Below are 27,479 nucleotides of genomic sequence, written 5' to 3'. Positions count from 1 at the left end.
CGTGCAGGAGTAACCTTGTCTACAGGAATGGTGTCGGGTAGATCCAGAACTTCGGTTTCCGGAGGAAAATCAACAACCGGCACCGGAGAGGTCTCTGAGACCGAAGGACGTGTTAACGCTGTGTCGTCGGCATGGAGCGGTTGAATTACCGCTTCCGAAGCACTAGCAAAAGGGTTTAGGAGTTGCATCGGTGGTGGACACGGGCCGAGGATGTCTGTCACGGTCCTTTCGTTTTTTGGTAGATTGAGTTGTCGGTTGATCCGACGGCATGATGTACGCGAAAGATTCACCGAAAAAGTCTTCGGCAAATTCTGCCCGGCGCCTGAGTGCGCTTATTAAAGCAAGCACAGGCAGCACAGGCCGAGACGTCGTGGTCTGGGCCCAGGCAAGGAAGGCAGTAAGAATGGAAGTCCTTATGAGGTATTTACCACAAGACAAACAATTATTAACTTTCTCAATTTGTTCTGACATCGGCTGAGGCAAGAAAAAATGTTCCCCAACGGGGTACTTAGCTTTTAGATGACTTCGGTACTGAAAACAAAGGAGCTGACCGACCGGCACTTGCGAACTGCTTCTGCTTCGGGCACCACGCGGCAAGAAAGACTGGAGAAGATGGCGTCGGCCGATGCCTTTATACTCCAGCCGTTCTGACGTCTGAGAGGAGGAGACTCCGGCCGACGCCAGACCCAGACTTTGGAATTCGGCCGACCGAGGGCTGCCTGAGGCAGGACAACCCATATGTTATGACTGCAGTTGCATTCTTGAAGGACATCTTCAGTACTTCCTCTTACATGTTCGCTTCCCAGGGACTTACTCAATGGGTTGTTCGGAGGAACTGTCTGAAGAGAATGTCCTGATGGACCAGCCGAAGGCAAGTTCGGGCTGGCTGGCCCTCTACAAAGGATGTAACAGTCTCAGAGCAAACAACAGGATGAGGCAGGGTTGTCTGATCCGATAGTCACAGGGATGCATCTTCTCTAACAAGGAGAAAATCTTCTCCACAGCCTCAAAAGGAGAAGGCTAGGGGGCACAGAAGTCGAAGGCAGAGGAACAGGGATTTCTCTAACTGCCAGCTCATACAACCCCACCAGCATTTCACCAAAGGAGGGAATCAGATCAGAGCTATCCAGCGCTAAAGCCCCGACAAGGGGCTGGTTGGCTCAGGGAAACCAGAGTCTGAAAACAAACAGATTTCATATCTGATGAAAACATCACAGAAATCTCTGATCCAAGGGCTCAGAAACACTGGGCCTGATTGGAGAAGGAAATAAGGGGGAAGTGGACAAAGGAAGGCTCCTTGTTCATATGTCAGTTGGAGCAAAGAGAACCCCCACCTCAATCTGTGCTCTAAGAAACATAATCATAGATTCATACTAGGCTATCTGCCCTAGGGCATTTATACGCCTAGCCAGAGTGTGTTTGGCTTTCGCCACCCATTTTAAATTAATTTTGCTATGCCCTTTTTCGAGGTTAGTATACTGTGCCTCTGTCTAACAGTGACACAGAAGTGATACCCAGGGTAAACCTACGATCTCCCATCCACTCATCAAGATTCCTCTTGAAGAGTCAGTGTGGGATTCTGCCTAACCTGGACTGGGATTTTATTCGAGTGAAAGGAGCCTCTGGGTAATGAATCTGTCCCTCCAGCATGTCCTATTTATTTCGGTGCTGACGTTCATGTCTCAAGTACGTAGCTCGATGGAATTTGGATTTTCTGAGGTGCAGCATGTCCATTAATTCCAGGTTGGGCATGGCTTTATACGTCAGGCACAGATCACCTCTGAGCAGGCGGTATGCCACTGAGTACAGCTGGAGTTTCTTTAACCGGGCAGCATATGGCATCTGTTTGAGCCCTTTGATCCTCTTGGTGAGGTACTTTTGGGGTCTTTCCAGTTGCTGCAGGTGTCTGGTAAGGTACATCCCAAAAGGGGCATTGTACTCAATTATGGGCTTGATGAGGGATGAGTAAAGAGGCACGATGACCTCCCCTGATCTAGATGTGAATCCCTTCATGATTAGGTGGGCTATATAAAATGTTTTTCTAACCACTTTGGCCACGTGGTTGTCAAATGAGAGATTGCTATCAACTTGGGTCCCCAGGTCCCTAATTACTACTTCTGCACTTAATGGATTACCACCTATGTGGTAATTTGTGGGCACTTTGTTTTTGCCAAAGGGGATGACTATACACTTTTTGATGTTTAGCTTGAGGCCATGGCTCTGGCACCAGTTGTCTGTTTCTATGAGGCCCTTTTGGAGGATGCGTGTGTCGGCTGGAGAGTCGATTATGGTGCCCAGTTTGCAGTCATCTGCGAACTTTGTCAGCAACAGTCCTTCCGTGTTGGCCTGTACCTCCAAGAAATATATACCGAACAAGAGAGGTCCCAGGACTGAGCCTTGTGGGACGCCACTTGTAACTGGTTTGGAGTCTGACATGGCTCCAGCAATTCTAACCATGTGGGTTCTGTCCTTGAGCCAGTTTGCAACCCAACTAGTGACATAGGGGTTTATATTTAAGCTGGTGAGCTTATTTATAATGCCCGAGTGGGGTATTGCATTCAAGGCTTTTGCGAGGACCAGGTAGGCTGTGTGGACCACCTTCCCTCGTCAATGGCCTTGGTGACTGTTTCAAAGAAATCGACCAGGTTTTAGAGGCAGGATCTGCCCTTAAAGCCGAACTGGGCAGGATCCAGTGTCTGTAGGTCCCCAATATCTTTATTTATGAGGTCCATGATGATCCTTTCCATAGCTTTGCAGACCAAGCTAGTCAGACTTACAGTTTCCAGGATCCATTGAGGCACCACCTTTGTGGAGAGGGACCACTGTTGCTGTACGCCACTCTTTGGGTACATATCCTGTAGTAAGGCTGAGATTGAACAGTAGTTTTATGTTTGGGTTTAGCACTTCTTGGAGTTGATGTAGGATGCAGCCCGGGACACCGTCTGGTCCCATTGATGCTGTGTTTTTTGCTTTGGAGAGGGTGGCTCTTAACGGAGCATCTGAGATGTCAGGGGGGCAGCACTCTGCTGGGATAGATATTTGCCCTTTTGGTGGGGGGAGTTTGCGCTGAACCTGTCAGCTAGGATGTTGGCAATGTCTGTGGATTCGCTGTATTTTTTTGTCATTTTGGACTAATTCTGAGCATATCTGGGAATTCCCACCCAGGTTCCTAACATAACTAAAGAAAGCCTTGTGATTATCCTTGGTGTCCTGTGCAATTTCTCGAAGCTGGCCTTAGATAATTTTATGAGTGCCTGTAGTTTTTTGCTAATACTGATCAGAGATACCTTCCCTTTTTGGGATTTTGCTCTATCATGTAGTAGCTTCCTCCTTCTATTGTATAGTTTGTTTATGGCTGGGGTCCACCAGACAGGACGTCTGCCTTTGGAGGATTGGGTCTTGGTTTTATTTGGGATTACATGATCCATGCATTCCTTAAGGTGTTCATAGAATGCATTTATAAAGGATTCGGCGGTCTGGGCCGTATTTTCCACAGGCTCCGGGGCTTTGAAGGATTCCACCTCGGTTTTGAGGAGTGTGAAATTTGCTTTAGAGAAGTTTTTCACTGTGGTTTTCTGGGCAGGGAGTGGGGTTGGGATGTGAATATCCAGTGAGATTAGTTTATGGTCTGATTTTACCAGTGAGGGATACACTTCTGGTCTGGAGCATAGTGTCCCCATGTTGGTGATGATCAGGTCCAGTATGTTTTCCCCTCTTGTGGGAGTGGTAACAAGTTATTCCATAGCATTTGAGTTTATAAATTCTAGGAACCTTTGGGCTAGGGTGTTGGAGCTAGAGTAATGCTCCCAATCTATGTTTGGGTAGTTGAAGTCGCCCAATATAATGGTGTTTGGAGAGACCTTCATATTTTCCAATGTTCTCAGGAAGACCGAGTGGGGTTCCTGGGTTTGGGAGGGTGATCTGTAGCAGGCTATAAACTGGAAGGCAGTTTTACCCACTGTTAGTTGCACATGGATGGTCTCTGATGCTTCGTGCTGTGCCACCAACCTGGAGGTGTGGGTAACTGATGAATATTGATACTCCCCCTCCTTTTGGGGTTCGGTCCAAGTTTTGGGGCCGAAAAGCATGGCATGAGGTATAACCTGGTAGTGCTGGGGTGCTCTCGGGAGCCTTAAACCAGGTTTCTGTTACTGCACAGATATCGATATTCTCCATGCTAAGGAGAGTTTTGAGTGCGTACATCTTGAGGTTTAGACTTCTGGCGTTGAGTAGCATTACTCAGTTTGTTATCCCTTGTGATACCTATGGAGGTGGGTTTTTCTTCTGAGCCTTGCCTAAAAAAGGCACTATGGGGGAAGCAAGAGCCTTTGCCAATATCCGAAAGCCCAGGGGTGACAGGTGCAAGCCGTCCCTAGCGAAGCATCGTGGCTTGTCGAGCATGTCATCCCAGGCTGACAGGCATTGGATCCCCTTTGAATGACACCAATACTTAAGCCAATTGTTGAAATTGATCATCTTGTCTTCATATTGTGGCATCATTCTTGGTGAGGGTAAGATGCTACTCAAGGTCAGGGTCACACTGGCCTGGGCTACATGCTCAGAGAGCTCCTCTATGTCTCTCCATGTAGTCCAGGGAGATTATCCTACCGACATCAGCTTCTGGAAGATCTAAGATGTGGTGGACAGAAGTTTGGAGTGTCAAAGTAGAGCCCTTCAGGAAAAGAGAAGGGAGCCATTAAGAAACTGGATCCAACAGGTGAGTAAGGGTACAGATCTAAAGAAATCAAAGTTTCAAAATGGTCAGATCTGATCTTGATGGGAGAAAGGAAATTCACCCCAGGGTTCACGTCAGTCGCCATGCTAGACAGGGGTCCAGGGAAGTAAATAGTGTGGGAAGAAATTGCCAGGGAATTGTTATGGCTAGGCTTGTATAGGCCCCTAGGGCTGAGAGCCTAGTACCAACCTATGACATCTGATGCACTTTTGAAAAATGGCTCAGATGAAGGAGCAGACATGAAAGAACAGTCAGAAGACCCCTTACAGGACTCCTTTTCCTTGGCAGTTGACTGACTTACCCTTGTCAGACTTTTTGTAGGGGTAAAAGAAGTAGAGGTAGAAGGCCTCTTAAAACTAACGTACTCCTCTTGTTGGTTAAAGCTCTGGAATTAAAAACCAGAGCAGATAGAACAATCTACTTCTAAACGAGTGGGACCTAGGCAATACAACGCATTCCCTGTGGTCATCTGAGTTGGGAAGCTTATGCACACAGGTAACACTTTGAAACCCAAAGGCTTTTCAGCCATGATATAAAACCAACCACACAATACTAGAAGAGAAGACACTAAGTGTAGAAAGGTTTACTTTTCTGAAAAAAAAAAAAAAAAAAAGGAAACTAAATGGCAGGCAAATAGATTAAGGAAAGAAGAGCACCAATGACTAATTTAACAGGTTACAAAAAACGGCAACTACAAACAGCAGAAATAAGCTCAAAAATGTAGCTGAGAGCAGAAATAGCTAAGAATATAAGTGTCAAAAACTAACAGCTAACTCATGAAAAACAGACTATAAAAACTCCACTACACTCGAGAGCAGTGGGATCCATGCCTGAAGCTGATGGCAGCAAACGAGATCCAAGACATGTTAGGTTGGTGGGGCATTATGGGTAAAGAGAAGAGAATTCTAGGATCCGATCTGGCAGAAGCAGCCAAGTGAATACAAACTAGGGTTGCCACCTTTTCAAATGCCCAAAGTGGGACATTTTTTGTAGAAATATCAGATTTTTCAGGTCAAAACATACCCACACAGCAAGTAGAAAGGAAAGAACTTAAGTTTTTTGATAAAATAAAAGCTTATTCTTGTAGCATTTGAGTTGCTTATTCTGTTTCTTATAACATGTAGGTGTTTCAAATACAAAATAATTGTTTTATGCAACTATTAAAGTAAATATAGGAAATATTTTTGTCCTAAAATCTCAGGACATTTGCCATTTTTTCAATTTTTTTGTGGGACACAACCGCCAAAAGAGGGACTGTCCCTCACAAAATGGGACAGGAGGTAACCCTAATACAAACCCATCAGTTGAGGAATAAATGAAAAGGAAAACGTACAGTTGTGTACACTTACCATAAATGTAGATGTTGGAGTGTATTCACTGTTCCAGTCATTACATTTGGGTTATCTGCTTTGCAGGTAGCCCTCAGTCTGCCTGATTAAAGTCTTGGGTCCTGCGTCAGTTGCTGTCCCTTCTTCCATGACGTCAGGTCGTCAGGGGTATAAAATATGCAGCCGACGCCACTGTCAGTTATTTCTTGCCTCAGATGTCAGGTGCTGCCTAATGCAAAGCAATTAAATATGAAAGTACAAAGATATACCTCAAACAAAAAAACACACACACCAAAAAGGCTGTTAAGCATAGTAAAGGAAAGTAGAGGTATAGTCAAAAGAAGTTAGGGGGCTGGAGGGATGGTAAAGTACAGTTTTGTACCTACCATAAATGTAGATGTCCGATAGGTATGCATCTGCAGTCCTTACATATGGGTTGTCCTGCCCCAGGCAGCCCTTCGGTCGGCCGGATTCCAAAGTCTGGGTCCGGCGTCGGCTGATGTCGCCCTTTTCCCCGACGTCAGAGCGCCTGAGGTATAAAAGCATCAGCCGACGCCATCTTCCTCAGCTTTTCTTGCCCCAGATGCCAGGTGCCCTCTAATGAAGGCTAAATTTGGAGAGATGCAAAAAAATTCCAAACATGCACAGTAATATATATATAACAAATACACCATAATAGATAACCCCAGCAAGCTAGAAAGAGGGATAACTACTCAAGGGATACCACAGAGGGGTAGGAGGGAGGGAAATCCTGAATGCAGATGCATACCTATCGGACATCTACATTTATGGTAGGTACAAAACTGTACACCAGCAGCATATGCTACAAAAAGCTGGTCAGTTTTCCAGTAAGTCTTAGTTCTGTCCAAGTAGTAGCGCAACTGTCTGTGAATGTCCAGGGTATGCAGAAGTTTCTCTCCTTTATTTTGTGGATTTGGAAAGAAGGTAGGCAGGTGAATAGCTTGGTTCAGTGAGACCCTGGATACCACCTTTGGCATGAATGAAGGATTGGTTCTCAATGAGACTCTGTCCTGATGAAAAGTAAGAAATGGTTGTACTGCCATGAGGGCCTGTAACTCAGATACTCTTCTTGCTGAGGTTATGGCCAGAAGGAAGGCAGTCTTCCAAGACAGGAACTGTAGTTCTGCAGATGCTGCTGGTTCAAAGGGAGGTAGAGTTAATTCTTCAACATGAACTTAAGGTCCCATGTAGGCATTGGTGGTTTCCTTGGAGGGTTGATGTTTTTTATCCCTCTTAGAAACTGCTTTAGCAGCGGATGAGAAAATACAGGTGGATCAGTGTTGTACTCTGCTGAAATGGCTGAAGCATGAATTTTTATGGAAGAGTAAGAGAGGCCATTATGGAGCATTTCTGCCAAGTATTCCAGGATATGTGGAATGCTTGTTTTACTGTCGGATCTTGGCCCTTTGTGGAGATCCAAGTGCGAAATCTTTTCCATTTTGCTGAATATGCCTTTCTTGTGGAAGGCCGCCGAGCTTCCTTGATGATATCCTTTACCCTATTGGATAGTTTATCCAGGCGAGGAGCCAAGGTATTTTCCAGGCTGTCAGCTGCAAGGCTTTTAGGCTGGAGTGCAGAGTTTTGTAATTGTGCTGTCAGAAGAAGTGGCCATTGGGTAGAGGCCACGGTTTCGTGCGTGACAAGCTCCTTAACAGTGGGTACCAATGTTGTCTTGGCCAGTCCGGAGCTATCAGAATCACTTTTGGTTGTTCTGTCCTGATCTTCAGTAAGACCTTGGTCATTAACGGAAGAGGTGGAAATGCATATACTGTTAGAGTATTCCAGCTGAAAGAGAGAGAGTCCACTTTCCATGCTTGTGGGTGGTATGTCCTTCTGCAGAATTTCGTCAGTTGATGGTTGTGGTGGGAGGCAAAATGATCCATGTCCGGCCTTCCCCATGATTGTGTTATTTGAAGAAAGGTGTCTGGGTGCAGCATCCATTCGTGTGGATCTATGATGTTTCTGCTTAGGCTGTCTGCCAGTACATTGTCTTTTCCTGGTACAAACTGGGATTGCAGCTCTATATTTAGTTTTAGGGAAAGTTCCCAAAGATTCATTGCCAGCCTGCAAAGAGGGTAAGAATGGGTACCTCCTTGCTTGTTTATGTACCACATAACTGTGGTATTGTCCATCTTTATTAGCAGGTGGCCTTGATGTAGGAAGTGCTTGAAGGCCTCGACTGAATACATCACTGCCAGCATTTCCTTTTGGTTTATGTGCAGGCTAAATTCTGTTTGTGTCCATTGTCCTTGAATGCATCTGCCCTCCATGTGCGCTCCCATCCATGGTCTGAGGCGTCCGTGGTAATGGTTTGGCTGATATTTGGTTTGCTGAAAGGCAGACCCATGTTTGACTGGCTTGCTTGAGCCCACCACAGGAATTCCTTTTGAAGGCATGGAATGAGGGGGATCAAAGCTTCTAGGCTGTGACTGTGTTGAAACCATAGACTCCTTAGGTACCACTGTAGTTTCCTCATATGCAGCCTTGCTTGTGGAATCAGAAGAATGCAAGATGCCATGAAACCCAGGGCCTGCAGTATTTTCCTTGCAGTCAGTTGGGTTTGCTTTGCCAGGTTTCTGAAGTAATCCGGTAGTTGTTCTTGTTTTTCTTCTGTGAGAAAAGCCATTTGGGTGGTTGTATCTAGTTTTGCACCCAGAAAAATTATTCTTTGGGATAGGCAAGTCTTGATTTTCGAATGCTGACTGTGTATCCCAAAGCCTGAAGTAGGTGGATGACATAATTCAAGTGTTTTACCAATGTTTGTTGGCTGTCCGCTCGTATAAGGCAGTCGTCCAGGTATGGGTATATTTGAATCCCCTGAAGTCTGCAGTGTGCAATTATTGATGCCAGGCATTTCGTGAATACTCTGGGCGCAGTAGATAAGCCAAAGGGCAATGCTGAGAATTGATAATGCTCTGAACCTGCAAGAAATCTGAGGTGTCTTCTGCAACTTTGTCTGATAGGGACATGCAGGTATGCCTCCTTTAGGTCTAGAGTTACCAGCCAAGACCCCTTGCCCAGCATGGGAAGGAGTTGCTGTAGCGTCAGCATTTTGAATTTTGGCACAATGAGATAAGTATTCAGTGCGGACAAGTCGAGAATAGGCCTCCATTGTTTTTCTTTTCTTGGGACAAGGAATAGTCTTGAATAAAATCCTTGGCCTTGTTCTGTGAGAGGAACCTTTTCTATAGCTTTCATTTGCAATAGGTTGGAAATGTTTTAAAACCTCTGCCCTTTGATTCGGTGGCAGGTTTGGCATGCCTTTTCTTTTTGGTAATGTATGAAAATGGAACCTGTATCCTTTGTCTATTATTTGCAGTGTCCATTTGTCCCTTGTAATACTGTGCCAATTTTTTGAGAATCAAGATAGCTTTCCGCCCAAAGGTGCTTCCAACTGAGCCCTGGTTGGCGGGGTCAAGGTAAAGTCATTGAGTCTGTCCTTGTGCAGCAGTTGTAGGTCCTGCACTGCCTCTCTGGTTAGGAGGCTGCCACTGACTTCCTCTGTAGGAGCCTCGAGCTTGCCCTCTACCTCTGGCACGCCTGTTCTTGCCTCTCTGAAATCTCTCTGTCTGGAAAGGACCAATTCTTAGAGGGCCAATTTCTGCTGAATCTTGGTGGTTGGACCTGGAGAAAATCTTTGACTGTTTGTACAGATTTAGCCTTTTCCTCAAATTTCTTTAAGACCTCCTGAGCAGTGGAGCCAAATAACTTTTGCTTTTCCAGTGGCGCATCCAGAAGCTTTGCTTTAACATGATCTGGCAGAGTTTGTTCCTTCAGCCAAGCATGTCTACGTATGACTGCACCTGTCATTGCTGACCTACATGAAGCTTCCAATGCATCATAACCACACTGCAAGAAATGGTTGCTAACCTGTATGTACCAGATCCTGAAGTGACTTGCGATCTAGGGGTTCAGGTGAAAGTTTATTATGCAATTCATCTAACAAATACTCTTGGTACTGTATCATATGGAATTGACAATTTAATGCCCTCATAGAAAGAGTGGAAGAAGTATACACTTTTTTACCCCATCTCTCTAAAGCCCTGTACTCCCTTTCAGAGGGGAGTGGATATTTAGTAGTGGCAGATGCAACCCCTTTAGGGCCCTGGGAAATAGTTTCAGGGTCAGCAGAGTGGGCCTTGTAAAGGAAATTATGTGAGTCCGGGACCCTGTAGTACCTATTGGGTTTGACAGGAGCCGGAAGGGAGTCAGGGGTAATGCTAGACTCAGAGTACACATCATCAATGACATTCAAAACAGGAGGAATAGCCAAAGGTCTATGCTGAGGTAAATGCAAAAAAGTCCTTAATCTCTTCCTGGAATCAGAGAATTCCTGGCTCTGCCATTTGAAATGCTCTCTCATGGAGTGAAGGGTCTCCCCAAAGGACAGCTCTTCAGGAGGGGAGGCAGAGTGAATAGATTCCTCTGCATCAGAATCCTCGTAGGCCGTAAAGGCCTCCTCCTGGTAATCAGAAAGAGCACAGCCATCTGAGGCCTCAGAGAACTGGGGATCAGTGGGCTCAACCCTGGGCCTTTTGTCTAGAGGAGGATGAGAGCCCCTGTCCGGATGTGGCTGAGAGCCCCTAATTAAGGAAATAAGGTCCTCAGCTAAACTTAAAATCTGTGAACCTGTAGTGGATCCCTGAGGAAAAGTCTTGGGAGGCAGAGATTTAGGCTGTTTAGCAGCTTTAGCCCCTGTGAATGCCTTTATGGACATGGATGCAGGAGGCCTGGCTGCTCCACGTGATGGCGTAGTTTTGTCTAGGGAAATGGTGTTTGATGTATCTGGGACACCGGTTTCTGAGGGAAATTCTATAACTGACTCAGAAGAGGCCTCCGGGGCCGAAGTTGTCGGTTGTGCGGTTTCGACGGTCGAAGTACCAAGGACTCTGTTTCAGCCGAGACCGAGATACTCGCAGTAGGCCTAGGCATGGTTTCAGCCGAAACCACGGTCCGCATGTGTCGGTCCTTGTCCTTCCGTGTTTTGGTCAAATGAGAAGTCGGAGTCTCCGACGGCGTATTGTAACAGTAACTAGCCCCAAAAAATTCCTCTGCAAACTCCGCCGACGCCTAAGTGCGCATCAGTTGGAGGCACAGGCTGTACAGGCCGAGACATCGTGGTCTGGGCCTAGGCAGGGGAGGCAGTAAGAATGGAAATCCTTATGAGGTATTTGTTTCCCACAAGTTAAGCAATTATTAACTTTAAGCGTTTGCTCTGACATCGGCTGAGGCAAGAAAGAGTCCCCAATGGGGTACTTAGCTTTTGAAGTCTTCGGTAGCTGAAGTTACAGGAGCTGGCCAACCGGCACTTGCGAACTGCTTCTGCTTCGGGCACCACGCGGCAAGAAAGACTGAGGAAGATGGCGTCGGCTGATGCTTTTATACCCCAGGCGCTCTGACGTCGGGGAAAAGGGCGACATCAGCCGACGCCTGACCCAGACTTTGGAATCCGGCCGACCGAAGGGCTGCCTGAGGCAGGACAACCCATATGTAAGGACTGCAGATGCATCCTTGAAGGACATCCAGGACTGCAACAGTGAATACACTCGAACATCTACATTAATGGTAAGTGTACACAACTGTACTATGTTCTTCGTGTTTCACTGTTGCAGTAATTACATTTGGGTAGACTTCCAAAGTTATGGTTGGGAGAGGAATTTAGGTAGTATTAGGGCCAGCTATAAGGCCCTACAAGACTGCAGTGGCAAAGCCATTTCTGGATTTAGAAAAAATTGGAAAGTGATCATACTTGGTGAAAGTATGTACAGAACTCCAGGTAGCAGCTTCTGGGATGTCCCTGGAAGGGACACCTCTGAGAAAGGCTGCAGAGGTAGATGCAGCCCTAGTGGAGTGAGGTCTAATCCCCTGGGAGATAGATTTTCTACGGTGCTTATAGCAGAAATGAATGCAATGTCTTATCCATTTAGAAATGGTTTGCTTTGAAATAGCCCTCCCATCTGCCCCAGTAGCAAATGCTACCAGTAGTTGTTCAGATTTCCTTGGAGGTTTAGTCCTGTCCAAGTACAATCCAAGTTGTCTGTGCACATCTAAGGAATGCAGTATCCATTCCCCTTTATTCTGTGGGCTGGGAAAGAAGGTTGGAAAATTAATGGACTGGTTAAGAGCCACACTGGATATCACCTTGGGCATGAAGGATGAGTTGGTTCTGAGGGAAACCCTGTCCGCATGAAAGATGATGAAAAGCTCCACTGCCATAAGGGCCTGTAATTCAGATACCCTTCTAGCTGAAGTGATTACTAAAAGGAAAGCAGTTTGCCAAGAAAGTAATTTTGAGTGTGCAGTAACACCTGGCTTCAAAGGAGGTAGAGTGAATTTCGCCCAAGACAAAGCTAAGGTCCCAGGCTGGGATTGGAGCTCTGGGTGGTCTCAAATTTTTGGCCCCTCTGAGGAACTGCTTGAGCAGTGGATGAGAGAAGAGGGGAGGTTCTGTGTTATAAGCTGAAATGGCTGAGGTGTGGATTTTAATGGAGGAAAAAAGACAGGCCCTTGTGAAGCATCTCAGTTAAGTACTGTAAAATCTGAGGTAAATTGGGCGCTGATGAGATAGGTTCCAGGCACAGAATATTTTCCATTTTTCAGTATAAGATTTTCTAGTACTAGGTCCCCTTGCCTCTAAAATGATATCCATCACAGGTTTGCTGAGGGATGGTAAAGGAGAGATTAAGTAATTAGCCAGGCTGCAAGGTTCAGTGTTAGAAGCTGAGGGTGCAGAATCTGGTTCTCCTGCTGAGACAGCTGGGAAGGAGTCTGTGGCAGGTGCCATGGAGATAACCATGACAAACTACGCAGGAGAGGGTACCAGTGTTGAAGCGATCAGTCTGGAGCAATCAAAATAATCCTTGGTTTGTCCTGTTTGATTTTTAGTAGTACTTTGGAAAGCAGAGGCAGAGGAGGGAAGGCATACACTACTGATAGGTTTTTCCAGCTGAAGGACAGAGCATATACTTTCCAGGCTTGTTTGTGGGGAGTCCTTGTGCAAAATGTGTCCAATTGGTGGTTCTGGTGAGAGGCAAACAGGTCTATATCTGGACTCCCCCATTTGTTTTGTCAACATGCTGAAAATCCTTGGTTCCAGTTTCCACTCGTGTGGGTCCATGAGGTCCATGCTTAGTCCGTCTGCCAGTGTACTTAATTTTCCTGGCAGGAATTGAGCTTGTAGGTGCACTTGGTAGCTCAAGTGCAGTGTTCCACAATGCCATGGCTAGTCTGCAGAGGGGGTAAGAATGTGTACCCCCCTGCTTATGTATCACATAACCGTGGTGTTGTCAGTGCTTACCATTAGTTGTCCTGAAAGAATGTGGTCCTTTTGAAGGCTGTCAGAGCATTCTATATAGCTAACCTTTTTGATTGATATGCAGGTGCATTTGACTTGGGTTCCATTTGCCCTGAATACACTTCCCTGCCAAGTGAGCCCCCCATGCATAGTCTGATGCGTCTGTTAGGGTATGGGTGGCAGGGGATGGTGTGAAAGGTAGTCCCTTGTTTTGGTAGCAGCCCTCTTCCCACCAAAGGAACTCTAGGCGTAGGCAAGGTATGATAGGAATCATTGTTTCTAGGTCTTGAGAATGTTGACACCATAGGCTTTTTAGATACCACTGTAGTTTCCTCATATGCAGTCTTGCACATGGAATTAGAAGAATGCAGGAAGCCATGAACCCCAAGGCTTACAGTATTTGTCTTGCAGATATGGCAGTGTTTTTGTGGCCACTTGTTTGAAGTAGGCTGTCAAATGAAGTTGTTTCTCTGGTGTGAGGTAAGCCATCTGGGAAGTTGTATTCAACCTTGCTCCCAGGAATATAATTTGATAGGGTACCAGGTGTGATTTCTTTTCATTTATGGTGTACCCCAGACAAGTTAGAACCCTTTCTACAAAGGTCAGATGATTCAAAAGTATGTCCTGGCTTTCTGCCTGAATTAGACAATCGTCCAGGTATGGGTATATTTGAATATTTCTTTGCCTGCAAAATGCAATAACTGGAGCTAGACACTTTGTGAATACTTTGGGCGCAGTAGATAAGCCAAAGGGCAGTGCATAGAATTGATAGTGCGTGCAGCCTGCTTTTAAGCATAGGCATCTTCTGCAAAATTCCTTGATTGGGATGTACAGGTATGCTTCTTTTAAATCTAGTGTTGCCAACCAGGCATCTTTGCCTAGCATAGGAAGTAACTGAAGAGTCATCATCTTGAATTTTGGAATCTCCAAAAATGTGTTTAGACAGGTCCAGGATAGGACGCCATGAATTGCCTTTTCTGGGTACCAGGAAAAGTCTGGAGTAGAAACCTTGTTCCTATTCCTCTTCAGGTACCAGTTGAATAGCCCCCATGTTTGAGAGAGAAAGTACTTGTTCTTGGGTCTCTGCCTACTGATTTGGAGTTAGGTCCGGCCACCCGCTTGGCATTGGCAACGTGTGGAAATGAAATCTGTATCCCTGGGACACTATTTAAAACCCATTTGTCCTGGGTAATGAGTTCCCAATTCTTCGCATGAAGAGCAATCTTTCCCCCCAAAGGGGCAGTTGATAAGTACTTGGAAATTTTAAAAGGAAGTCATTGAGACAGTTTACCATAAGGGGGAGTCTTATTCCCAGATTTGTAAGTGGAGGCCCCCCACTGCTTACTTCTGTGTGTCCCCTGGGACAGAAACCTGGGGTTTTTGCTGTGTCTGGGTTTGGCTTGAGAAGACCTGGAAGGGGCTAGAAAGGACCAATTCTTTGATGGACAGTGCCTACTAAATCTAGCAGGCTGAACTTGTAAAAAAAATCTATAACGGTTTGCATAGATTTAGCTTCATCTTCCATCCTTTTAAGAACTTCCTCAGCCTTGTTGCCAAACAGGCAGTCCTGATTTAAAGGAGCATCCAACAATTTAGCTTTAACATGATCAGGCAAAGATTGCTCCTTAAGCCAAGCATGCCTTCTGAGGACAGACCTAGTAAAACCAGCCCTGCAAGAGGCTTCTAATGAATCAAAACCACATTGCAAAGTATGTTTTCCAACTTGTTCAGCAGGAATCATAATTTTCTGTTTAAGCAGTCCAATAACATGTTGCTGATACTTTAACACAAAACTGGCAGTTTAAAGCCCTAATGGCCAAGGTTGCGGAAGAGTAAACCTTCTTACCCCATCTATCCAGCGCCCTGGAGTCTATCAGAAGGGGTAGGATTTTTAGCAGTAGAAGCCTTAATGCCCTTGGGCCCCTGTGAAATAGTCTCTGGATCTGCAATAGGATTTTTAAAAAGGAACTTATGGGACTCTGGGACCCTGTAGTATGCGTCAGGTTTTCTGAGAGCAGGAGGCAGGGAATCAGGGGCCAAACTAGATTCCAAAAAAGCATCAACAATGTCTAGTACAGAAGGAATAGCTAAAGGCCTACGTTGAGGTAGGAGAAGGAAATCCCTAAGCCTCTCTACTGAATCAGGAAAAGCCTGGCTTTCCCAGTGGAAATACTCCCTTAGAGTATATGTAAGGTTTCCCCAAAAGAAAAATCCTCAGGAAGGGAAGCAGAGGGAAAGGAGTCCTCTGTATCAAAACTTTCCTAAGTAGATAAGGGCAAATTCAGATCAGAAGAATCAGTAACAGAATCCTGATCAGAAGATTCATAATCAACTACAGTCCTAGGCCTCTAAGAAGGTGGGGGTTGGCTACCCATGATTAGAGTTATTAGATCTTCAGCCATTCTTATTTGTTTTTTTAGGTACAGAGGCCTGAGCATGAGGCCTGGGCGTAGTTTTTTTATGCATGGATCGAGATTTAGGCCCAAGTAAAAAAGGAGGCGTCTGTTTAATATGCAAGTCCGTAGACTTGAATATACCATCAGAAGCCGGTGCCTGCACAGCGGCTCTGGAACCATCCAAGGTAAAGACATTGCGGGTTCCATAGTTGAAGCATCTTGCGGCATACCGGACTCCGAATGGGTCTCAGTAGAGGCCTGCGAATCAGAAGTAGCGGGTATCAGGGGCTGCAAAAGCGTCTCAGAGTACCAGCGAACTGGCGACTGGCTTAGGAGAAGTGTCGTCTGCAGTTATGGACCCCGGCGGCCAGTCTCTCTCTATCTTTGCGTTTTTTTTCAGAATCCCAGTAGTCGGAAGGCTAACTGACGTACTTTCTGGGTAATTAAACAGAGAACCGAAATATTTAGAAGTGAAAATATACAGACAATGGATAGTGCACTGACTAAAAGCACAAAACCGGCAGCAAGGAACATCGTGGTCAAGGCCTAGGCAAGGAATACAGTACGAATGAAAATCTTTGAAGTATTTGCTCTCCACAAGTAATGCAATTATTAACTTCTACTGACATCAGTAAGGAGCAAGAAAGAGTTTCCCCAATGGGGTACTTGGCTTTAGTTGAAGACTTCAGTTCTGAAACTCGAAAAAGAAAATTTCAGGAGTCGGCCGACCGGCACTTGCGAACTGCTTCAGGCACCGCATGGCAAGAAAGACTGATGCAATGGCGTCGGCTGCATGCTTTATACCCCTGACGACCTGACGTCATGGAAGAAGGGACAGCAACTGATGCAGGACCCAAGACTTTGTTTATCAGGCCGACTGAGGGCTACCTGCAAGCAAATAACCCAAATGTAATGACTGCAACAGTGAAACATGAAGATCATCATCAAATACACTATTTCCTTCATATTCAGTATATAATGATGGTCTGAGAAGGACCAAGTTTTGAGCTGAACAGAAGAGTTCCTACCAGTTTCCACAAGAATTTATAAACTCAATGAATTCTAGAAATACAAATGCATAATAAGTAGCAATATACTTGAAAATTAAAACAAAACTGAAGTTTGAGACGGGCTTTTCTCCCAAGTTTTATCAAATGTGAAGAAAAACTACCTCCTTCAAATCACTATTTTTATATCTAAACTCAGGGTTTAGTTACTGACAGACAAGTGAAGCATATATGTTCTATATACAGTATCCACCTAAGCACCACAGGAAGACCATACCTCATCAAACTCCTCTGTCATCTTTCGAATAATTTCAGAATTTTGCATATGGCGAAACATTTCACTAGTAACAATACCTAGAAAGCAAAAAAAAAAAATTAACCATTTTTATTTACATTAGTAACAGTAAAAGGTAAACTCCCCATCCATTCACAATTGTTTGCAAAAACAAGCTCCGAAGTTTAAAATATCAAACAATGGGAACATATGAAGACTCTCTTGAACCAATATTCCTTTCATGAGGTACATGCTCACAGTGGTACAATATGTAGACATCTTAAATGACACAGAAATAAATCACCAAGCAGCAGAAAATAAAGCAGAGAAGTACTAACCATATAAAGCAAATATTCAAGAAACAATGCAAGCAATAAAATCAGGTTTCCTCTAATTTTTCCATTCATTATGGCCCTTTTCTAAGCAAGAAAAATGTTCCACATAGTGCAACCAGCCTAACTATTTTATACATTCATGCATAAAGTCAATCTGTTGTATACATCAAGGTCACTGTCAGATCAGTAATCAATAAAATACCCTGTCCCGTCCAAACAGCAAGGTGTTCAAGTCCAGTGCTTTCACTAAAGTTGGTGATGCATGCATTGCAAAAGTGTCTCTAATTCACTCCCAGACTATCTGCTTGAACTTCATCGGTACTGAAGTAATGGCAGATCAATTACTCTTTCTTTTATAAACAGTGAACAGGATGGAGATAGTGGCTAAGAATAACAGCATCAACTAAAATACATTGTAAACTCCGGTAGTTGGATGGCTATCCAACGACATTTCATGATAATTAAACCGGCATCCAAAAAAGTTTAAAGCAAACTCATACAGACGCTTAATAGTGCAATGGTAAAATCTAGCACAAAACAGACAACCAGTAAAGTACAGTTGTGTACCTACCATAAATGTAGCTGTTAGAGTGTATTCGCTGTTGCAGTCATTACACTTGAGTTATCCTGCTGGCAGGCAGCCAGCAGATGGCCTGAATTCCAAAGTCCCGGTCCGGCGTCTGTTGCTGTCGCCTCTTCCCTGATGTCAGTGCGCTAGGGGTATACAAGATGCAGCCAACGCCATTTTCTTCAGTTTTTCTTGCCCCAGATGTTAGGTGCCCCCAAGAAGGTAGGCAATACAGTTTTTCTTGTCCCAGATGTCAGGTGCCCCCAAGAAGGTAGGCAATACATATTGCTTATAAAAAACACACTAAAATAACCAATACCTTCATCTACAAGAAAATACACCACATATGTTGTATAGGATAGAGGAGTATAAATAAGTCTCAGCAAAAGAAAGGGGGATGGTGGGTGGGTAACCTGGACTGCAACAGTGAATACACTCTAACATCTACATTTATGGTAGGTACACAACTGTACAATGTTCATCGTGTTTCACTGTTGCAGTCATGACACTTGGGTTGGATCCCAAAGCTGAGGTTGGGCAGCTGGGTAAAAACAGGATTAGGAGTGGCTATGAGGCCCTGCAGAACTGCAGTGGCAAAGCCTGCTCTGGATATAGAGTAAAGAGGTAAGTGATAGTGCTTGGTAAAAGTGTGCACTGAACTCCATGTTGCAGCCTCCAAAATTTCCTTGGTTGGTACTCCTCTGAGAAAAGCTGCTGATGTGGCTGCTGCCCGGGTAGAATGTGGCCTAATGTTTTTAGGCACTGATTTGCCATGCTGTGCATAGCAGAAACGAATGCAGTTTCCTATCCATTTTGAAATGGTCTGCTTTGAAATGGCCTTTCCTTGTGATCCTGCAGCATATGCCACAAAAAGTTGCTCAGTTCTTCTGAAAGCTTTTGTTCTGTCCAAGTACAATCGTAGCTGCCTGTGTATGTCCAAAGAGTGCAGAAGTCTCTCCCCTTTATTCTGGTGATATGGATAAAAAGTTGGCAAATGAATGGTTTGGTTAAGGGCCACACTGGACATACCTTTGGCATAAATGTTGGGTTTGTCCTTAGAGAAACCTGTCCAGATGAAAAATGATAAAAAGTTCCACTGCCATGAATGCCTGTAACTCTGAAACTCTTCTTGCTGAAGTTACTGCTAACAGAGCAGTTTTCCATGATAAGAATTTTATCTCAGCTGTATTGGCTGGCTCAAAAGGAGGCAGTGTGAGCTTTTCCAAGACAAAGCTCTCCTTGGGGGTCTTATGTTTTTTGCCCCTCTGAGGTACTGTCTTAGTAGTGGATGTGAGAAAATAGGTGGTTCCGTATTGTAATGAGCTGAAATGGCTGAGGCATGGATCTTAATTGATGAGGACAGGCCTTTGTCCAGCATCTCAGTTAGGTATTGTAAAATATGAGGAATATTTGGAACAAGCGGTTCAAGTCCTTGTGCCTGGTTCCAAGCACAGAATCTCTTCCATTTTTCTGCATAAGATTTCCTGGTGCTGGGCCTCCTGGCTTCCAAAATGACATCCATAACTGCTTTAGAGAGAGGTGTGTTCTCAGTGGTTATATTATTCGCCATGCAGCCAGATTTAAGGTTCTGAGTTGGCTGTGCAGGAGCTGAGTGTTTTGTTGGGTCAGAAGATGAGGAATTTGAGATAAAGTCCAGGCTGGGCCTTGAGACAAGCTCTTTAGGATTGGGTACCAGTGCTGGCGTGGCCAGTCTGGGGCAATCAGAATAATTTTTGGCTTCTCATGTCTTTTAGGAGTACCTTGGGGAGGAGAGGCAGTGGTGGAAAGGCATAAACTGTTAGGGTTTTCCAGCTGAATGATAGAGCATCCACCTTCCATGCTTGTGAGTGATAAGTCCTTGTGCAGAATCTCTGTAGTTGGCAGTTGTGAGGGGAGGCAAATAGATCTATGTCTGGGCATCCCCATTTCCTTGTTATCATGCTGAAGGCTAGTTTCCACTCGTGAGGGTCCATGAGGTTTCTGCTTAGCTCGTCTGCCAGAGTATTTTTCTTTCCTGGCAGGAATTGTGCCTGCAGATGTACTTGATAGGTCAGTGCTGTGTTCCACAAAGTCATGGCTTGCCTGTAGAGGGGGTAGGAATGTGTGCCCCCTTGCTTATGTACCACATGGCTGTAGTATTGTCAGTCTTTAGCAATAGTTGTCCTGGATGTAGTAGATCCTTTAAGGCTGTCAGGGCATTCTGTACAGCTAGCATCTATTTTTGATTGATATGAAGATGCATTTGGTCTGCGGGCCACGTGCCCTGGATACATTTTCCCGCCATGTGGGCTCCCAGGCATAATCCGATGCATCTGTTGTTAATGTCTGCCTGGCTGTGGGTGAAGTGAAAGGCTGTACCTTGTTGTGGTGACAGGCCAGTGCCCACCATCAAAACTCTTGTTGCAGGCAGGGAATGAGAGTTATTATTGTTTCCAGGCTGTGGCAATGTTGAGTCCAAACACTTTTTAGATACCACTGTAGCTTCCTCATATGCAGTCTTGCATATGGAATTAGTAGGATGCCATGAAGCCCAAAGCCTGCAGAATTTTTCTTGCAGGTAGCTGGGTCTTTCTTATTTGAAAGTAATGAGTCAGTTGCCTTTGTCTGGCGTGAGATAAGCCATCTGGGCAGTTGTATTTAAGCTTGCCCCCAGGAATATTATCTCTTAAGAGGGCATTAGTTTTGATTTATTTTCGTTTACTGTGTACCCTAGGCAAATTAGTAATCTTTTTACAAACGCCAGATGCTTTATTAGAATGTCCTTGCTCTCTGCTTGAATAAGGCAGTCGTCCAGTAGGGATATATTTGAATTCCTTTTTGTCTGCAAAATGCAATTACTGGTGCCAGGCATTTTGTGAAGACCCTGGGCGCAGTAGATAAGCCAAAGGGCAGTGCAGAGCATTGGTAATGTATTGAGCCAGCTATGAATCTGAGGTATCTTCTGCAAGATTGTCTGATTGGGACATGCAAGTATGCCTCTGAGGTCCAAAGTAACTAGCCAAGCCTTCTTGCCCAGCATGGGTAGAAGTTGCTGCAGTGTCAACATTTTGAATTTTGGAACGTCCAGGAAAGTATTTAGAGTAGACAGGTCCAGTACTGGTCTCCAAGCTTTGACCTTTCTGGGTACCAAGAAGTGTCTTGAGTAAAATCCGTGCCCCTGCTCTTGCTGTGGTATTTTCTGAATAGCCCTGATGTCCATGAGACCAGAAATTTGTTTTTGAGCCTCTGCCCATTGATTGTGTGGCAGGTCTGGCATACCTTTTGGCCTTGGTAGGGTTTGATAGTGGAACCTGTAACCCTGAGAAATAATATTCAGTACCCATTTGTCCTGGGTGATCATGTGCCAATTTTGTGAGAAAAGGGCTAGTTTTCCCCCTAATGGTGCTGCCAAAAGGTAAGTGCTTGGTATTGGTAGAGGAAAGTCATTGGGACCGTTGCCTATAAGGTTGTGAGTTGTCTTCTCCGCCTTTGGGGGCTGAAGCACCCCATTGTTTAGGTCTGTATGAGCCTTGGGGCTGAGATCTGCCTCTTGGGCGTCTGTATCTGCCTCTTTGTGGCCTGACACTGGAAAGGACCAATTTTTAGAAGGCCAGTTCCTGCTAAATCTGGGTGGCTGAACCTGTAAGAAATCCTTTACTGGTCTGCACTGATTTTGCTTTATCCTCCATTTTCTTTAACACCTCTTCTGCCTTAACACCAAACAAAGTATCATGCTGTAATGGAGCATCCAATAATTTTGCTTTAACATGATCAGGTAAACTCTGTTCTTTTAACCAAGCATGCCTTCAAATGACAGAACCTGTTACTGCGGCTCTGCAAGAAGCCTCTTATGAATCAAAACCACACTGCAAACTATGCTTTCCCTCTTGTTCAGCTGCATGCAATAAATCCTGCATTTCCTTGTTTTCAGGACATTCAGGGCTTGTAAGCATTTTCTGTTTTAACAAAGACATTAGGTATTGTTGATATTTAAGCATATGAAACTGGCAGTTTAAAGCCATTACAGCTAAAGTAGCAGAGGTGTAAACCTTTTCCCCCATCTGTCCAGTGCTCTAGAATCCCTATCAGAGGGAACAGGGTTTTTTGCAGTGGAAGCCTTGACCCCTTTGGGACCCTGAGAAATTGTTTCTGGATCAGCAGCAGGGTTTTTATAAAGAAATTTATGAGAATCTGGAGCCCTGTAGTACCTATCTGGCTTAACTGGTGAAGGGGGTAAAGAATCAGGAGACAAACTGGATTCAGAGAATACATCATCAACAATATCTAGTACAGGGGGGATAGCAAGAGGCCTGTGCTGAGGCAATAAAAGAAAGTCTCTGAGCCTTTTCTTGGATTCTGAATAATTCTGGCTCTCCCAATGCAAAAGCTCCTCATGGTGTGCAGGGTTTCACCAAATGAGTAGTCCTCAGGAGGGGAGGCTGAAGGGATAGACTCTTCAGCGTCAGAGTCCTCATATGGAGGAAGAGCATATCCCTGTTCTGAAGAGGAATCCGAAGAAACAGAAACCTGGTCAAAGGAGTCAGTCAGTGTCTTGCCAAAGCCTTTTATCAGTAGTGGGATGGGAACCCCTGATCAAAGTAATGAGGTCTTCGGCCATTTTAAGCATCTGTTTCTTTGGCATGGATGACTGTCCAGGAGAGTGCTGTACTTGTTTGTCTTTAAAGGTGTTTTAGACTTTGCCTTGGCTGCTGAAGTGGTCTTGATAGTAAGCTGTGTAGGTCTGAAAACACCCTCAGAAGCAGATACCTGCTCAGTGGCTCCGGACCCATCTGAGGGAATAGTTTCCGTAGGCCCAATACCTTGAGTTTCCAGAGGCCTAGTTGTCTCCACGTGGGAGTCTGAGGTGGCCTGTGGCTCTGAGGTAGTGGGTGTCAGGGGCTGCGAAAGCGCCTCACTGAGAACCGGCGACTGGCCTAGAAGAGGCTTCATCGGTTTTGGACCTCGGATGCCTGCCCTTTTCTTTGCCCTTGTGCTTTTTATGAACTCCGGTCGTCAGTTCTGACGGCATTATATAGTTAAACCTTCGGCCAAAGAAATGTAAAGCAAAAATCGAACCGACGCTTAATAGTGCGTTGGTTGAATCTAGCACAAAACCGACAACTTAGCAACGTCATGGTCAGGGCCTAGGCAAGGAATACAGTAAGAATGAAAATCCTTATGAGGTATTTGCTTCCCACAAGAAATACAATTCTTAACTTTTACTGACATCGGTCGGGAGCAAGAAAAAAGGTTTCCCCAACAGGGTACTTAGCTTTATTGAAGACTTCGGATCTGAAATTCAATTTCGAAAATCTCAGGAGTCGGCCGACCGGCATTTGTGAACTGCTTTTGCATTGGGCACCTCGCGGCAAGAAAGACTGAAGGAAATGGCAACGGCTGCATCTTGTATACCCCTGCCGCACTAACATCAGGTAAGAGGTGACAGCAACAGACGCTGGACCAGGACTTTGGAATTCAGGCCGACTGTGGGTAGCCTGCCAGCAGGATAACCCAAGTGTAATGACTGCAACAGTGAAACAATGAACATCAGAAACAGACAACTGAATTCTTTCCCTAGGAAAAAATTTGGTTTTCTGTTGCTTCAATATTTTAAGCTTTCGCTGCATACGGTTCGACATTATAACATTCGAAGGTTTGAAACCTTGTTCTATTATAGTCCTATTCCACTACAGCAGTGGCATTTTCAGAGGCATTTCTCAAAAGCATAGATACAGCCACAGGGTACTCTGTGCACAACTTCACCAAGCACTATAAATTGGATAACATCTCTATAGCCAGGGCAAGATTTGCAGGCTATAGAGATGGATTCCTGGAGACTGATGCCTCTTCCTCCACCCATTACTTCACAAGAGCTGTGGTACTCTCCCATGTGTGACAATACTGCAACAGGAGAACAGAAGGACATTGATTAGTTATCTTAACATAACCATAGATGCCCTTCTCTTCCATGTTGCAGTATTCCTTTCCTCCCTCCTATCCCCCCCTAAAGGGCCTTTTCCCTGTCTGGATGGCATCCTTCCTTTATCCTTAGAATATTGTCCGAATGGGCAGTCAGTTCTGAGGTCTGTGCATGCAGACGTCACACTTATGGCCCATGGTTTATGGCCCTGCATGTTACATCCCACGCACCAGACAACAACCAAGCTTAAGCTTTGGTAGATGAGCTGGACATTTCCGTCGCCTCTGGCGAAAGATCCCACATGTGAGAATAATGCAACATGGAAGAGAAAGACATCTATGGTTATGGTAAGATTATACACAACTAATTTTTGCTCTCTGCCAGGGTCCTGTGGCCTAGAACTCCCTTGGCTGGAAGTATCTGAATTCCACTGCCTGGGTCTTAGTTGTTGACTGCGTGCCCTTTCCCTACGTGTCTTTCTCTGCCTGGTTTTGATTGTGACGCTGAGGAACACTGTTAATAGGGATAGTTCCTACTTAATTTAGGAAAATTAATCAGAAATCTAGCAGTTTGCTTGATTTAGCGTACTCTTCCATCTCTGAGTACAGCCTCAGCTTTTGGGTGAAAGAGGAAATCTTTGTCCAGGGAGGTATCCAAAAGATTTGACTTGACATGCTCAGGGAGGGATTGTTCCCTTAGACATGCTTGTCTTCTAATAACAGAAAAAGTGGCTACAGCCCATCAGAAAGCTTCCTTAACATCATATCCGCAATGTAAGGAATGCCTAAAGCAGCTTGAGAGCTAGAGTGACAGAACCATTAATTCTTTGGACAAACTCTTGTCCTCAATGGTTATAAGCTTTTGATTCAACTGATCCAAAATGGTCTGCTGGTATTTTATCATGTGGAATTGACAGTCAAAAGCCCTCATAGCCAAGATGTAAACTTTTTTGTCAAAGCCTAGCAAGGTGGTCAGTGTTTTTTTTTTTTTTTTGAGGAATTAGCTCTAGCTCCATTCGGCCATGGCATCACAACCTCAGGGTCAGCAGGAGGATTCCTAAAAAGATGTTTATGCGAGTCTACTACCCTGTGGAACCTGTCGGGTGTTTGAGGGGCTGGAGGAAGGGAATCTGGAGTCAAACAAGAATCCAAGAAAACATCCTCTACAACCTCTAAAACTGGAGGGATGCCAAGAGGCTTGGGCTCTGGCAGGTGACAGAATTTCCTAACTCTCTTTTTGGACTGCAGGTAATCCTGGGCTTCCCATTAAAAATGCTCCCTCGTGGTATGAAGAGTTTCCCCAAAGGAAATGCCCTGGGGGGGAAGGGGGGCAGAAGCCAGGTTTTCCTATGAATACGACTCCTCAAAGCAGATCAAGGAGGGTTCATCAAAAACAGGGCTCCTCCTGGTCTAGCTGATTCATAAGTATCAGTAAAGGACTTCTTGAGTAAGGTCCCTTTTCCCTGGGGAAAAATCAATAGGGGGGCTGTCTGGATCTGACCAGGGAAATTAAATCTTTGCCTAGCATAACTAAATCCTGATAACCCTGTGGTGTGGGAGCCAGTAGGCCTAGGCATAAGCCTAGAGAAAGATCCCTTAGGGGGTAAGCTCTTGATCTGGGCTGAGGTACGTCTGCAATTCTGACACCAGTCTCTTCAGAAGAATGTGCAGCTGGATTTGGCTGAAACCAAACTGGAGCATCCCCAGTTGAAGCGGTGTCCATTAGAAGCATAGGCCTGCACGGCAACCCCAGACAAACCAAGTCCTAAGGCTTGTGCGGAATTTGAAGGACCCAACAGCATATCAGAGCCCTGACAGGTCTCAATAAAAGCCTGCACCACCACCTCAGTCGCTGAAATGGGGCTGTGAAAAGCACCTTGCCATCTTCAGCAATGACTAGCCTTGGAGGACTAGCTGATGAGAGACTTGGTAGAGGCCCTAAGCCGGGCTCGTTTTTCTTAATCCCTTGAGTGTTTAGGGAGCTCAACCTCTTAACAACTGGCAGATGCCATTGGACACTGAACCTGATGCAACACTAAGGTGGCCAGCTAAGATCTTGGCCCTATGCCCAATAGTCAAAGAGCTGAAACAAGCACAGAAACAGCAGTTAGGTACATCATGATCTTGGCCTAAACAGGTGACACAAAGAAACATTGTGGTGTGGAATTTGCTTACTACAAAGGAAACATTTAGTGACCGTCTCTGAAGAAGTGTCAAAAAAGTAAAAAGGGTTACCCAATGGGGTACTTAGCTTTCAGACAGCTTCTCTCTGGTACTGACAAACCAATTCACTAAAACACTGCTTAAGGCTCTAACAGCAGGAAAAACTAAAATCATGACAGCTGCTAGCTCCCTATATACCTAGGCGTAAGGAATTAGTTAAGGTGGCTGCCAACTCTTGGAGGATTGAGCTTTTTTTCTCTGGTAGCCAGGCAGGCCAAGGGCTTTTACAGCAGGAAATCTCACAAGTCAGGACTACAACAGTGAAAAATGAATGTCGATAGTTTGGCTCTATGGTTAAGCTGAAAATGGTACCCCCTTCCCAGGAAAGACCAGCAGCAAATGTCAGTAAAAACTACAAGTCTTTAAAAGTCACTTTTTTCACAGAAAAATGCAGTTAAACATTTTAAAACTCTTTGCCAGCACCTCAAAAAAATAAAAACTTTCCAAAGGAAAAAAAAAAAGTTACTTTAAACAACTTTTACACTGACCAGAAAAAGAGTTCTCCCATTTAAAAGAATGGTACAATCTTGTGACAGTCAAAACAGAACTCCAAGCCAACAAACAATTCTTGAAAGCCTTAGAGGAACACACTCTTCATAAGCAGTAAAGCTATGGAGGGCTTGGTACCCAAACTTGTCTTAGTCAGCTCAGCTTGAGCTGCCTGACGGACTGGGCATGTGGTAGGTGAACTGAAGCTTTGGAAGCTGGCCAGCTGCAATATCCATGGTAGGATATAATCTATATAGCTAACATTACTGCAGCACTGATAAATATGATCTTCAAATGATAGTTACAGCAGAGTCACCTTTCAGCAGCTGAGGGAAGAATGAAGCTGGCTTGAAGACCAAAGCTTCCTGGGCTTCCTCTTACATAGGCCCCAGGGCCGATAGCCTAATAACTACCTATCAACAAGTTTTTCTTCATGTGGTCATGAACACTCTCCAACAGAGCCAGGGAGAGTCAGTGAAAACTCCAGTTAATACTTCCCCTGTAAAACCTTCAGTTCTTTCAGCAAAAACTATATGCAACAAATAATCAACCATTACAATATTGCTATATAAAAATCAAAGCACAATAGTGAAAAAGAAAAAACAATGGATCAGCTAAGCATCTTGAAATGGTACAAGTCAGTGGGGGCTAGCCTGGTGACTGGGAGCATGTGTGTAAGGGGGGGGGGGGGGCAAAAGTCAGAGAGAGATGAAGCAAGTGAACATGACCCCACCAATAACCCAAGCAGCCACTCAAGGGATACCACCATCCGAACCAGCCCATAACCCAAGCAGCCTATCACTTTATGGCATCCCTTAATTTAGTTTTTCCCTTTTACCAAAAACAACTTTTAAAAACAAAATCAGCAAAAACAAAAAAAAAATTTTCAAAAAATAAATTCCTTCCCAGGA

At 44.9% G+C, this 27,479-nt stretch overlaps 1 protein-coding gene across 2 annotated transcripts in view; it reads right to left on the bottom strand.

The window, feature by feature from the left end:
- Positions 1 to 27,479, bottom strand: part of STAG2 (stromal antigen 2) — a 3,222,550-nt gene that overhangs the window by 2,760,228 nt on the left and 434,843 nt on the right. For both annotated transcript variants that reach the window (XM_044057319.1, XM_044057321.1), the window contains exon 5: positions 17,059 to 17,135. In XM_044057319.1, the coding sequence (XP_043913254.1) occupies positions 17,059 to 17,135 (77 nt within the window). The remainder of the gene's footprint in view (positions 1 to 17,058; positions 17,136 to 27,479) is intronic.

The sequence above is a fragment of the Protopterus annectens genome, chromosome 15.part0 (assembly GCF_019279795.1).
Source record: "Protopterus annectens isolate FY-2018-M chromosome 15.part0, PAN1.0, whole genome shotgun sequence".
NCBI lineage: Eukaryota > Metazoa > Chordata > Ceratodontiformes > Protopteridae > Protopterus > Protopterus annectens.
Note: the sequence above shows the minus strand (reverse complement) of the source record. Positions and strands in the feature narration are given on the sequence as shown.